Below are 16,372 nucleotides of genomic sequence, written 5' to 3' on the forward strand. Positions count from 1 at the left end.
CTATAGAGAACGCATAGTTCGTCTTGATAATATTTTTTTTATGTAAATATAAATTACAACAGCTACATATTCCTTACCGGCCTTAAATTAATGCACAATGAGAGAGAAGATTTGATATGCATGCCGCAGTTGTAATTTGTTTCACAGAAAAGGGCGCGAACCAACTTCGCTAGCCAAGGGTATTAGTCCGATTCTCTTTCTACTACGAAGAGAATCAAACTTAATACCCTTGGCTAGCGAAGTTGGGCGCAAACCAATCGGTAAGCTCCAGGCCCCGACCGGCGCACAGGGACCTGGCACGAATTTTTAACAAACAGTATACATGTATATATTGATATAGTAGTATCTATAAGATATATATAAATACTGTTGGTTAGAAATTCGTACAAAGTCCCTGTTGGCCGACAGTAAGCAAATGGAAGTTTCTTTGTGAATTGAGTTATCTCTACGATAGAGATCTGTATGATATGAATAAAACCGTGTTTTAAGTCAAGCAAATCTATTATTTTAGCCAAAAGTTGAAGTTGAATACGCACATTTTCGGCCCGATCCATTCAACATGGGGTAAATGGTGTCCGTTGTCCGTATTAAAGAGGTGTCCGCTAATAAGGGTGTCCGCTATTACAGGGTTGTTTTAAATTTCTGACTGTATATATAGGTAAAGCATACTGAAGAATGTGAAAAATAAACAATGACCTGAGATTTATTGTTTTAAATCCTTGCCAGTATTATACCAGTTTTGCAGACTTTTTATAGTGTCTATACGGGTATACAAACAGCTTAAAGCTTATCATTGCTTATATTGGGTCATCGATCTCAGAAAGCCTACAAGGTCCTTCACGTTCTATTACAATGACTCACCAACGCCTTATCGACTGTTTTTACCTTGCACAGGTAAACAATTAAAAATGGCGACCGTTGAAGACGTCAGGTAGCACAGGTAAGCTCTTTATCTATTGCTTATTGAAAGGTATTGGACATATTTCTGACTTCGGAATCGTTTGAATTTTAAGTAATATAAAGTTATAGGTATGGTCACATGTATTTCCATATTTGATCAGCACACAACTTGCCGAACGAGGTGTGTTACAATATTACTATCGAGTTCCGTATTGTCCACTGTTACCTTTATCTGAATGCGGATGCTATGCTTCCTATCCTCCCAGTAGAATTACTACAGTGCTTGCAGGTCTTTTTAACTGCTATTTTTATCTATATAAAAATTGATTACGTGTTTGTTATGTCATTATTTACTTTGATTGTGGGATGATGTATCTACAACATTACACCATTGTATTACATTTTATCAGTGTATTTTATTAGTTGTAGTATATGTGATGATATTTCAAATTTGTCTGCTTGTGTGTAATAAAGCCACTTGAATCTAATTTCAATGCTTCTGTGCTCGTATTGATAAGATACTAGGTAAACGTGGTGTGTTACAACATCATTAAATAGTATTTAGTTCCAGGTATTGTTTACTGTTATCTTTATTTGAGTACGGATGCTATGCTTTTTGTTTAGTTCACACACATAAAAATGAATGGATGCATAACATCATATATAGCTATATACTGTTGTAGCGAAAAAGATATTACCTTCTGACTGAGTCACTACGAGAGTATATAGTTAAACCTTATAGAACTGAAATTTAGATACACGAATATATAGCAACTTCAGCTCATATAAAAATACTCTTATAACCATATTGATCTCGTACATATATTTATCATCTGTATCCCACATTTCATTGTAATTATTTGATTATAAAAGATATACTTACATGGTAATTTACATATCTTGATCAAAGAACTGTAACAGGAAAGGAGAAAATGCTAGACTGGGGCTTGAACCTGATACATCCGAACATGAGCCGAATGTCCAATTTCACCTGGTCACCAATGATTGGACCGGTGCAATCCTGCTACATGACAAAAAAAAACAAAATAGACAAATATTTTTTCTTCCTTTTGCCATACACCTGTGACCCCACAGGTGCTTGAAAGTCTCAAGATGTAGAGTAAACAAAAAGTGATTTGGACCAATATAATGTTCAGGGTTATAAAAGTGAAGTAAACAAGGTTCGACTGGTGATTAACATGTGTCATATATATCTGTACATATTTATACATTGACACTTGTCTTACCAGATATATTTATACATTGACACCTGTCTTACCTGATATATTTATACATTGACATTTGTCTTACCTGATATATTTATACATTGACATTTGTCTTACCTGATATATTTATACATTGATACCTGTCTTACCAGATATATTTATACATTGACACCTGTCTTACCTGATATATTTATACATTGATACCTGTCTTACCAGATATATTTATACATTGACACCTGTCTTATCTGATATATTTATACATTGACACCTGTCTTACCTGATATATTTATACACTGACACCTGTCTTACCTGGTATATTTATACATTGACATCTGTCTTACCTGATATATTTATACATTGACACCTGTCTTACCTGATATATTTATACATTGACACCTGTCTTACCAGATATATTTATACATTGACACCTGTCTTACCTGATATATTTATACATTGACACCTGTCTTACCTGATATATTTATACATCGACACCTGTCTTACCAGATATATTTATACATTGATACCTGTCTTACCAGATATATTTATACATTGACACTTGTCTTACCTGATATATTTATACATTGACACCTGTCTTACCTGATATATTTATACATTGACACCTGTCTTACCTGATATATTTATACATTGACATTTGTCTTACCAGATATATTTATACATTGACACTTGTCTTACCTGATATATTTATACACTGACACTTGTCTTACCTGATATATTTATACATTGATACCTGTCTTACCTGATGTATTTATACATTGACTTTTGTCTTACCTGATATATTTATACATTGACACCTGTCTTACCTGATATATTTATACATTGACATTTGTCTTACCTGGTATATTTATACATTGACATTTGTCTTACCAGATATATTTATACATTGACACCTGTCTTACCTGATATATTTATACATTGATACCTGTCTTACCTGATATATTTATACATTGATACCTGTCTTACCTGATATATTTATACATTGACACCTGTCTTACCTGATATATTTATACATTGACACCTGTCTTATCTGATATATTTATACACTGACACCTGTCTTATCTGATATATTTATACACTGACACCTGTCTTACCTGGTATATTTATACATTGACACCTATTTTACCTGATATATTTATACATTGACATTTGTCTTACCTGATATATTTATACATTGACACCTGTCTTGCCTGATATATTTATACATTGACACTTGTCTTACCTGATATATTTATACATTGATACCTGTCTTACCTGATATATTTATACATTGACACTTGTCTTACCAGATATATTTATACATTGACACTTGTCTTACCTGATATATTTATACACTGACACTTGTCTTACCTGATATATTTATACATTGATACCTGTCTTACCTGATATATTTATACATTGACATTTGTCTTACCTGATATATTTATACATTGACATTTGTCTTACCTGATATATTTATACATACTCTATACATTGACATTTGTCTTACCTGATATATTTATACATTGACATTTGTCTTACCTGATATATTTATACATTGACACTTGTCTTACCAGATATATTTATACATTGACACTTGTCTTACCTGATATATTTATACATTGACACTTGTCTTACCTGATATATTTATACATTGACATTTGTCTTACCTGATATATTTATACATTGACACTTGTCTTACCAGATATATTTATACATTGACACTTGTCTTACCTGATATATTTATACATTGACACCTGTCTTACCAGATATATTTATACATTGACACCTGTCTTACCTGATATATTTATACATTGACACCTGTCTTACCTGATATATTTATACATTGATACCTGTCTTACCTGATATATTTATACACTGACACTTGTCTTACCTGATATATTTATACATTGACACCTGTCTTACCAGATATATTTATACATTGACACCTGTCTTACCTGATATATTTATACATTGACACCTGTCTTACCTGATATATTTATACATTGACATTTGTCTTACCTGATATATTTATACATTGACACCTGTCTTACCTGATATATTTATACATTGACATTTGTCTTACCTGATATATTTATACATTGACATTTGTCTTACCTGATATATTTATACATTGACATTTGTCTTACCAGATATATTTATACATTGACACTTGTCTTACCTGATATATTTATACATTGACACCTGTCTTACCTGATATATTTATACATTGACACCTGTCTTACCTGATATATTTATACATTGACACCTGTCTTACCTGATATATTTATACACTGACACCTGTCTTACCTGGATATATTTATACATTGACACCTGTCTTACCTGATATATTTATACATTGACATTTGTCTTACCTGATATATTTATACATTGATACCTGTCTTACCAGATATATTTATACACTGACACTTGTCTTACCTGATACATCTATACATTAACACCTGTCTTACCAGATATATATTTATACATTGACACTTGTCTTACCAGATATATTTATACATTGACACTTGTCTTACCTGATATATTTATACATGACACTTGTCTTACCTGATATATTTATACATTGAACTGTCTTACCTGATATATTTATACATTGACACCTGTCTTACCTGATATATTTATACATTGACATTTGTCTTACCTGATATATTTACATTGACATTGTCTTACCTGATATATTTTACATCTGTCTTACCAGATATATTTATACATTGACACTTGTCTTACCTGATATATTTATACATTGATACCTGTCTTACCTGATATATTTATACATTGACACCTGTCTTACCTGATATATTTATACATTGACACCTGTCTTACCTGATATATTTATACATTGACACCTGTCTTACCTGATATATTTATACATTGACACTGTCTTACCTGATATATTTATACATTGACACCTGTCTTACCTGATATATTTATACATTGACACCTGTCTTACCTGATATATTTATACATTGAACACCTGTCTTACCTGATATATTTATACATTGACACCTGTCTTACCTGATATATTTATACATTGACACCTGTCTTACCAGATATATTTATACATTGACACCTGTCTTACCAGATATATTTATACATTGACACCTGTCTTACCTGATATATTTATACATTGACACCTGTCTTACCTGATATATTTATACATTGACACCTGTCTTACCTGATATATTTATACATTGACACCTGTCTTACCTGATATATTATACATTATACGATATATTTATACATTACCTGTCTTACCTGATATATTTATACATTGATACCTGTCTTACCTGATATATTTATACATTGATACCTGTCTTACCTGATATATTTATACATTGACACCTGTCTTACCTGATATATTTATACATTGACACCTGTCTTACCTGAATATTATACATTGACACCTGTCTTACCTGATATATTTATACATTGACACCTGTCTTACCTGATATATTTATACATTGACACCTGTCTTACCTGATATATTTATACATTGACACCTGTCTTACCTGATATATTTATACATTGACACCTGTCTTACCTGATATATTATACATTGACCTGTCTTACTGATATATTTATACATTGACACCTGTCTTACCTGATATATTTATACATTGACACCTGTCTTACCTGATATATTTATACATTGACACCTGTCTTACCTGATATATTTATACATTGACATGTCTTACCTGATATATTTATACATTGACACCTGTCTTACCTGATATATTTATACATTGACACTTGTCTTACCTGATATATTTATACATTGACACTGTCTTACCTGATATATTTATACATTGACACCTGTCTTACCTGATATATTTATACATTGACACCTGTCTTACCTGATATATTTATACATTGACACCGTCTTACCTGATATATTTATACATTGACACCTGTCTTACCTGATATATTTATACATTGACACCTGTCTTACCTGATATATTTATACATTGACACCTGTCTTACCTGATATATTTATACATTGACACCTGTCTTACCTGATATATATTTATACATTGACACCTGTCTTACCTGATATATTTATACATTGACACCTGTCTTACCTGATATATTTATACATTGATACCTGTCTTACCAGATATATTTATACATTGACACCTGTCTTACCTGATATATTTATACATTGACACCTGTCTTACCTGATATATTTATACATTGACACCTGTCTTACCTGATATATTTATACATTGATACCTGTCTTACCTGATATATTTATACATTGACACCTGTCTTACCTGATATATTTATACATTGACACCTGTCTTACCTGATATATTTATACATTGACACCTGTCTTACCTGATATATTTATACATTGACACCTGTCTTACCAGATATATTTATACATTGACACCTGTCTTACCTGATATATTTATACATTGACACCTGTCTTACCTGATATATTTATACATTGACACCTGTCTTACCTGATATATTTATACATTGACACCTGTCTTACCTGATATATTTATACATTGACACCTGTCTTACCTGATATATTTATACATTGACACCTGTCTTACCAGATATATTTATACATTGACACCTGTCTTACCTGATATATTTATACATTGATACCTGTCTTACCTGATATATTTATACATTGACACCTGTCTTACCTGATATATTTATACATTGACACCTGTCTTACCTGATATATTTATACATTGACACCTGTCTTACCTGATATATTTATACATTGACACCTGTCTTACCAGATATATTTATACATTGACACCTGTCTTACCTGATATATTTATACATTGACACCTGTCTTACCTGATATATTTATACATTGACACCTGTCTTACCTGATATATTTATACATTGATACCTGTCTTACCAGATATATTTATACATTGACACCTGTCTTACCTGATATATTTATACATTGATACCTGTCTTACCTGATTTATACATTAACACCTGTCTTACCTGATATATTTATACATTGACACCTGTCTTACCTGATATATTTATACATTGACACCTGTCTTACCTGATATATTTATACATTGACACCTGTCTTACCTGATATATTTATACATTGACACCTGTCTTACCTGATATATTTATACATTGACACCTGTCTTACCTGATATATTTATACATTGACACCTGTCTTACCTGATATATTTATACATTGACACCTGTCTTACCTGATATATTTATACATTGACACCTGTCTTACCTGATATATTTATACATTGATACCTGTCTTACCTGATATATTTATACATTGACATTTGTCTTACCTGATATATTTATACATTGACACCTGTCTTACCTGATATATTTATACATTGACACCTGTCTTACCTGATATATTTATACATTGACACCTGTCTTACCTGATATATTTATACATTGACACCTGTCTTACCTGATATATTTATACATTGACACCTGTCTTACCTGATATATTTATACATTGACACCTGTCTTACCTGATATATTTATACATTGACACCTGTCTTACCTGATATATTTATACATTGACACCTGTCTTACCTGATATATTTATACATTGACACCTGTCTTACCTGATATATTTATACATTGACACCTGTCTTACCTGATATATTTATACACTGACACTTGTCTTACCTGATATATTTATACATTGACATCTGTCTTACCTGATATATTTATACATTGACACCTGTCTTACCTGATATATTTATACATTGACACCTGTCTTACCTGATATATTTATACATTGACACCTGTCTTACCTGATATATTTATACATTGACACCTGTCTTACCTGATATATTTATACATTGACACTTGTCTTACCAGATATATTTATACATTGATACCTGTCTTACCTGATATATTTATACATTGACACCTGTCTTACCTGATATATTTATACATTGACACCTGTCTTACCTGATATATTTATACATTGATACCTGTCTTACCTGATATATTTATACATTAACACCTGTCTGACCTGATATATTTATACATTGACATTTGTCTTTTCTGATATATTTATACATTGACATCTGTCTTACCAAATATATTTAAATATTGACACCTGTCTTACCTGATATATTTACACATTGGCATCTGTCTTACCTGATATATTTATACATTGATACCTGTCTTACCTGATATATTTATACATTGACACTTGTCTTACCTGATATATTTATACACTGACACTTGTCTTACCTGATATATTTATACATTGACATCTGTCTTACCAAATATATTTAAATATTGACACCTGTCTTACCTGATATATTTACACATTGGCATCTGTCTTACCTGATATATTTATACATTGACACCTGTCTTACCTGATATATTTATACATTGACACCTATCTTACCTGATATATTTATACATTGACACCTGTCTTACCTGATATATTTATACATTGACACCTGTCTTACCTGATATATTTATACATTGACACCTGTCTTACCTGATATATTTATACATTGACACTTGTCTTACCTGATATATTTATACATTGACACTTGTCTTACCTGATATATTTATACATTGACACTTGTCTTACCTGATATATTTATACATTGACATTTGTCTTACCTGATATATTTATACATTGACACTTGTCTTACCTGATATATTTATACATTGACACTTGTCTTACCTGATATATTTATACATTGACATCTGTCTTACCTGATATATTTATACATTGACACCTGTCTTACCTGATATATTTATACATTGACACCTGTCTTACCAAATATATTTAAATATTGACACCTGTCTTACCTGATATATTTACACATTGGCATCTGTCTTACCTGATATATTTATACATTGACACCTGTCTTACCTGATATATTTTTACATTGACACCTGTCTTACATGATACATTTACACATTGACACCTGTCTTACCAAATATATTTACACAATAACACCTGTTTTACCTTGATTTATTTATACATTATCAAATCCTGTTAATTTTACAGATAGACCTACCATGTAAGACAGTGGAAAAGATCAGCATGTTTTCAATATGGACGACACCCCTTTGGGTGTTACTATTGGCCCCTTTGGGAGTTTCTACCCAATGGGCCAGTTGGGAGAACCAGAATCCACAAAACACAAAAGAAAACTGTAAGTTCTGAATTTTCTGTTACAGCTTTTATCTACTGGTTAAACACAATTAACTTCTATGTGTTGCTTACAAATCAAGAGACATGACTTGATATCTGAAATAATTCTTAAAGAATATGTTCTTGACCCAGTCTGAGGACTAGTGGTCAAATAACTTGACCACTGCTTGACCCAGTCTTTACTTGCCCCAGTCTGAGGACTAGTGGTCAAATAACTTGACCACTACTTGACCCAGTCTTTACTTGCCCCAGTCTGAGGACTAGTGGTCAAATAACTTGACCACTACTTGACCCAGTCTTTACTTGCCCTAGTCTGAGGACTAGTGGTCAAATAACTTGACCACTACTTGACCCAGTCTTTACTTGCCCCAGTCTGAGGACTAGTGGTCAAATAATTTGACCACTACTTGACCCAGTCTGTACTTGCCCCAGTCTGAGGACTAGTGGTCAAATAACTTGACCACTAATTGACCCAGTCTTTACTTGAACCAGTCTGAGGACTAGTGGTCAAATAACTTGACCACTACTTGACCCAGTCTTTACCTGACCCAGTGTGAGGACTAGTGGTCAAATTATTTGACCACTATATAGCTACTTGCCAGTGTGAGGACTAGTGGTCAAATGACATGACCACTTCTTGACCCAGTCTGAGGAGTAGTGGTCAAATGACTTGACCACTTCTTGACCCAGTCTGAGGAGTAGTGGTCAAATGACTTGACCACTACTTGACCCAGTCTGAGGACTAGCAGTAAATTACTTGACCAGTGACCACTACTTGACCCCGTCTGAGGACTAGTGGTCAAATTACTTGACCACTACTTGACCCAGTCTGAGGACTGGCAGCAAATGGCTTGACCACTACTTGACCCAGTATTTGGACTAGTGGTCAAATTACTTGACCACTACTTGACCCAGTCTGAGGACTATCAGCAAACGACTTGACCACTACTTGACCCAGTCTGAGGACTAGTGGTCAAATTACTTGACCACTACTTGACCCAGTCTTTACTTGACCCAGTCTGAGGACTAGAGGTCAAATTACTTGACCACTAATTGACCCAGTCTTTACTTGACCCAGTCTTAGAACTAGCAGTGAAATGACCAACACCATTATCCACTGCCCTCTACATTATGTTAATTTTTTTGTGTTGTTAGATTTCATGGATTCCAATACAGATTGCAACAAAAAGTTTGACCTTGGGGAGAACAGTGCCTACATCCAAGGACTCGGGGCCAAATTAGAGAATAGTCCTCCCAAATCTTGTGAGATCACGTTCAGCACGGATTACATTCGAGAGATACGCAAGTTCAGGGTGGAAGTAATTACTGCAAACTTCAATGAAGATGGAGTGAGCTTCTATATCTATGACAGTTCCACAACAGACTCCATATTGGTGAGTCCTACCATATTACCTGGATCACAGGTATTCACAGGTATATCACCAGGTGTAGCCAGGAGGCCACGAATAAGACTAACTCAAAAGGAAGGCTTTTAACATTATTAGTAATCTATCAAATTTCAAATATTGATAGTGTAAACCTTCAAACATCTGTGTCTGCTTTGTTTTGAAGAACCAATGAAGTGTCTGAATTGACTGAGAAAATACTTGTTTTTGAATGTGTTTTGATACCTCTGTGATATATTGGGGGAGGCGAGGGGGGGTCATTCTGTCCGGTCCTGTCTCATCCTATCTATATTACATATGTAGGCCGGAGCATTTACGCCTTACCAACTACATTGAAATTCTTTTATCAGTGATATTCTTTCTATGCAGTATGGGTTTGGATTTGGAAGGGACAAACCAGCAAACTTCCAACCATTGTTCACCTCCGGAGGTTTTGTGACATTTAAGCTGGTGAAAGCTGCTAGTAGTCAGTCCAACTACAACATCAGAGTTCATATAATAAGTGTTCCAGGTAAGATTATAAATGTTCTAGGTAAGATTATAAATGTCCAAGTAAGATTATAAATATTCCTGGTAAGATTATTAGTGTTCCAGGTAAGATCATAAATGTTCCAGGTAAGATCATAAATGTTCCAGGTAAGATCATAAATGTTCCAGGTAAGATCATAAATGTTCCAAGTAAGATTATAAATGTTCCAGGTAAGATTATAAATATTCCTGGTAAGATTATAAGTGTTTCAGGTAAGATTATAAATATTCCTGGTAAGAATTATATTATAAGAGTTCCAGGTAAGATTATAAGTGTTCCAACTAAGATTATAAATGTTCTAGGTAAGACTATAAATATTCCAGGTAAGATTATAAGTGTTCCAGGTAAGATTATAAGTGTTCCAGGTAAGATTATAAATGTTCCAGATAAGATTATAAATGTTCCAGGTAAAATTATAAATGTTCTAGGTAAGATTATAAATGTTCCAGGTAAGATTATAAGATTATAAGTGTTCCAGGTCAGATAAGTGTTCCAGGTAAGACTTTAAATGTTCCAGGTAAACAATGACATCATAACTGTTCCTGGTAAATAAGTAACATTCTGTTGTAACAGGTGATGTGAGTATTGTGGACGAATGCCCGAATGGAGAAGGACCTGGATGTAACTACTACTTCTACCAATCTCCCATTACCAAGGAAATCATCATCGGAATCGTTGGGGGCGTGTTTGGACTCATTCTTTTTGTCATAGCTCCCATTGTCATCATTTGCTGCTATAGAAAATCACAGGGAGTGAACCGCCGGTGGGACGAGTTCAAGCTTGGTCAGGCCAGCACAGCCGCAAGTATCTCTAAAGGCAGTGTGCGAGCCACGTCCCATGATACAAAGTCAAAGCTATGGGCCTCCCAAAGTTCCAAAATGGGTGTAACAAGCATAAACAAATCATCCCGCAGTGTTGGAAGGCCAAGTGAAGATGGAGATAGTGTTTTTGATGGTAAGTGATGATGGAGAGATAGAGTTTTTGATGGTAAGTGAAGATGGGGATAGTGTTTTTGATGGTAAGTGATGATGGAAATAGTGTTTCTGATGGTAAGTGAAGATGGAGATGGTGTTTTTGATGGTAGGTGGTGATGGAGATAGTGGTTTTGATGGTAATAAGAAATAAGAATAATGAGATACAGAATTTTGTTACTCCATATACTAGATGTAAATACAATATATGCAAATTTAACATTAAATAAAGTATGATTATGTATATATTGAAGAAATACTTCTACCAAATATTTTCAATTATTCTAAATCTCTTATTCCAGATGATCCTCCCAGAAGTTACCCTCCACCCCCTCCTCCGTATGAACGTTATGACAGGTCATCACGGAGACCTCGGGACGACTATGATGGCCGCAACCGAAGACATGATCGTTATGATAGTAGAGATGAGGATTATGACAGAAAATACATTAATAGGGACCGAGGTGATGATAGGTTTGATCGACGACCACGGAGAGAAATGGACAGAAACAGAAGAGATCCTTCTCCAAGGCGATCTTTCTACTCTGATTCTAATTCAGAGATGGAATCTTCGTTTGTACAGGCCGAGGATGATCATCCCCAAGAGCAATTTGTGGAGAGGATCATCGAGCCCCGTGTCAAGACTAAAGCCAAAGTGAAGAAGCCGGTTACAGAGGATGTGTATGATGAACTGAGTGAGGATATCGAGGCTATAAAACACAGCAGTGTACAATGTGACCCATCAGACGATAACGAGTCCAACACAGAAACTACAGACGATGACACGTCTGAGACAGAGTCCGACTCAGACACGGAGAAAAAAAAGAAAACAGATCCGAGAATGGCTTTATATTCCAAACCAAATAAAAAAGGGAAAGGAAAGAATGCCCCACCACGTCAGTCACAGCCTGATGTGGCTGTAAGTCTTCCTGCTCCGGTATTCCCCAACACAGGCTATCCTATTGCCAGTCATCCGATGGGTGGTCAGTCAATGGTTGGTCAGCCAATGGCTGGTCATCCGATGGGTGGTCATCCAATGGTTGGACAGCCAATGACCACAGGTAGACCGCCAGTCCCTGGCATTATACCAGGGGTGATTGTGAGGCCAGCTAACCAGCCACAGTTTGCCCCCGGTCAGTATCCTCCTGTGATGAGACCTGCAGTTGCCATTCAGCCCGGAGGCCAAATGCAATACCGGCCCGTACAACAACAGCCAAACTATCCAGCAGGAAGACTGCCACAACAACCAGTCCCACAAAAGTCCCAGCCTACGCAGCCCCGCATGGCTTCCAATCCTCCCAAAGATCCACCCATGTTTTCTCACCTGGTACAGCGAGGGTATAATACAGGGAGGTACTCTCCCGCCAGTTCAGCGGTCAGTAGTGATGCCCATGTGATCAACCTCACGGATGACTCAGAGGGCGGGGCTAACCTTCCGAGTGGTGTTGACCTTATGAAGAGGACCACAGATGTATAATGTATTGAGAAATACAAAAAAAAATGTATAGAACTTCACAGCCTTTACTAGAGTAAAAACTGAACAGAATATATCTTACATAATATGTATATCTACTGTAAACGTACATACTTTAGTAGTAACAATATTTTAGCGGTTGTCGCGCCAAACCTTTTACGCTAAAATCTGTAAGCACTAATTGCATTTTCTGTGTGTTGTTAGCATGGCAATCATTACCAATTTGTCACTGCGCTAATCTGTTCACATTAAAATAAGTACAATTATAGTACTGTACACATTCTTGGAAATTTAAGTTTGATTGAATAATGTAGCAAGGTTAAAATCATGACACATCAGCCAAGATTTTCTTCAGTTATGTGGTAACAACTGTATGGATGACTTCATTCCAAAGAGCTTTTTGTATATATTTGCTCATTTGTCTATAATCTTAACTAAATGATGTAAAGTTTTAGTAATATAGTATAACTTTATTAAAGAACTAGAATAGTTTTAATGATTCTGCTAGTATTAAATACATGCAAGTCATAATTTGTACTTCAATCATGAGGATAATTTTTTTGTGATAAAACATTGCCATACTTAGAATATGTAATATATTTTAGGAATGTATTCATTTGTACAGAATGTTTGTAAATAGATTTTTATACACAAGTCTGATAGTATATATACATACATGTAGTTCGAAGATGTTCCACCACTGATAAACGGTATTTTTTCTCGATCAAGAACAGGAGTAGACAATTGATTATTTTTCTTAAGTTACAAAAGTTACTTACTTTACATCATTACCGTCATTGAAAAGTTTGGGTTTCTAATTTTACTTCAAGATAAAAATATTAAAAATAATTAATTGCATCCTGAAAAAATTCATGTCACTATGTCCTGTATAGAATAGGACTGTTTGCACATGCACCAAAAGCAAATTGAGTTATTTTATATTATTTTTTGTGTTAATTAGACATACATATACACATAATTAAACACCTAGTATTGTTCAAATGATGAATATCGTTTATGCTGTCGGCGGTGGAGCATCTTTTAAAGTAATCATGGAGTGGTATATGTATTCATGGTACTAATAATGCTATTTGTATGTGTACCTGGAATCCTGTTCATTTGGACTCCTGTTTTAAACATATTTTCCTACATGTCTGATTTTTAAAAATGTTTTATGTACATACCGGTATATAATTAGTTTAAAAGATCATCACTAAGTTCAACAGAGGAGGATACAGAAAGAGAAAATCATAGACATAGCTTCCAGTAGTACCAAACCTAAAATCATAGACATAGCTTCCTGTGCAGTCAAACCTGTCTGTAAAGACCACCCAATGGACCAAGAAAAAAGGTCTCTATAGTAAAGTGGTCTTTATACTGTAGTAGGGTTGAGGCAAATGCCATAAGATAAGCTCAAATTGTGTTGAAATTGATCATTTGGTCCCTGAAAAGTGGTCTTATTAAGCAGGTGGTCTTTACACAGAGGTGGTCATTAAGGCAGGTTCGACTGTACATGTATACGGTAAACCAACTTTCTTTCTCAAAAGTTTATCTCCACAAATAAAAGAAAGTGCTAAAAAACGAGAAGACAGATTTGTTTCGGTATTTGTTTTGGTATTTGTTTTTTCTTATATATATATATTGAAATGATATTCTAATAAATTTTCATTCTGTGAACATTAATTTGAAATCACAAATGTTAGAAGCTGTGAAAGAATAAGTTTACAGTACACCAATGCTGTCAGATCATGTTACCATGTCAACAATCACTGTTTTATTTTGTATTTTTTAAACAGTTAACAAACAACAGTTAAGTGAATCTGAATACCCTTTTTACAGAATAGTCTGTGTTCACCATGTCATTTATCTACATGTATTTAGATTGTATGTAGGTTGGATATGTATCCGGTTTTGTACGGTTGCTCAATTTTACTGTTAATTACCATGAATTAACTACTGGCATAGTCTCTTCTATCTCAACAAAGCAATATTATATTGGTGAAAATTCTGTTTGATGTGCAGTTATATGATATGGAAAATACCTCCATGTACTATAAATCAATTTATTTTTGCTGCGACTCAATTTCTTATTTTCATGCCTAACGACATTTTCAAAGCAAATTTCACAATGTAAAAGTAATATGTTTCAACTGTACCTCTGCTGAAAATTTTTTTGCAACTAATTATCAATCAGTCACAATTCAATTGTTTTAAAATGTTTAAATACAGTGTTCTACCGAGGCTGCTTTTATTGGCTGGTGATAAGATTTTGCTATTTTTTGGGTTCATTTCTGTAAATAAAATGGAAAGAATGGCAGTACCATGTATAGAATATTTACGTTAGAAATTGACAAATGCACAACACTTCTTGCAAAATGGTGTCAAAGAGGAGGAGTTCACAGATATTTTCTCCCTGAAGTATTTAACAACTACATACAAAAATATATATGTACAGGATCAAAAGTCTTCATCCGCTGTATCTCATTGAAGTCACTTGATCACCTAACATGTATAGGAGGTGTGTATAAAACAATATTGTTTGGACGAGAGTTATCTGTAACCATTTTTCACATTTTCAGATCAGGAACCAATCAATTTTTATCATACTGCCAGTTGTTTCATTAAGATCTTCATTCATTTCATATTTGATTCAATTATGGTACACAAAAATAAATAATTTTTATGATTAAAATATTTTCATATAAAA

The 16,372-nt window shown here is 33.9% G+C and overlaps 1 protein-coding gene across 1 annotated transcript; it reads left to right on the plus strand.

Annotated features, from left to right (window-relative positions):
- The first annotated feature begins 894 nt into the window (after positions 1-894).
- Positions 895-16,372, plus strand: LOC138335853 (mediator of RNA polymerase II transcription subunit 1.1-like). Its single transcript, XM_069285012.1, has 6 exons — positions 895-940; positions 9,139-9,286; positions 10,441-10,679; positions 11,061-11,202; positions 11,794-12,174; positions 12,494-16,372. Exons 2-6 carry the CDS (start codon positions 9,175-9,177, stop codon positions 13,666-13,668), a joined length of 2,049 nt encoding a protein of 682 aa, XP_069141113.1. The 5' UTR covers positions 895-940; positions 9,139-9,174; the 3' UTR covers positions 13,669-16,372.

This window comes from Argopecten irradians, chromosome 12 (genome assembly GCF_041381155.1).
Source record: "Argopecten irradians isolate NY chromosome 12, Ai_NY, whole genome shotgun sequence".
Lineage (NCBI taxonomy): Eukaryota > Metazoa > Mollusca > Bivalvia > Pectinida > Pectinidae > Argopecten > Argopecten irradians.

What these genes read in the sequence shown, in the direction of transcription:
- LOC138335853 (XM_069285012.1), top strand. Translation starts at nt 9,175, where the DNA reads ATGTTTTCAATATGGACGACACCCCTTTGGGTGTTACTATTGGCCCCT. An exon ending in ACAAAACACAAAAGAAAACT is followed by an intron (nt 9,287 to 10,440) that starts GTAAGTTCTGAA and finishes TTGTGTTGTTAG; the next exon opens with ATTTCATGGATTCCAATACA. An exon ending in CCACAACAGACTCCATATTG is followed by an intron (nt 10,680 to 11,060) that starts GTGAGTCCTACC and finishes CTTTCTATGCAG; the next exon opens with TATGGGTTTGGATTTGGAAG.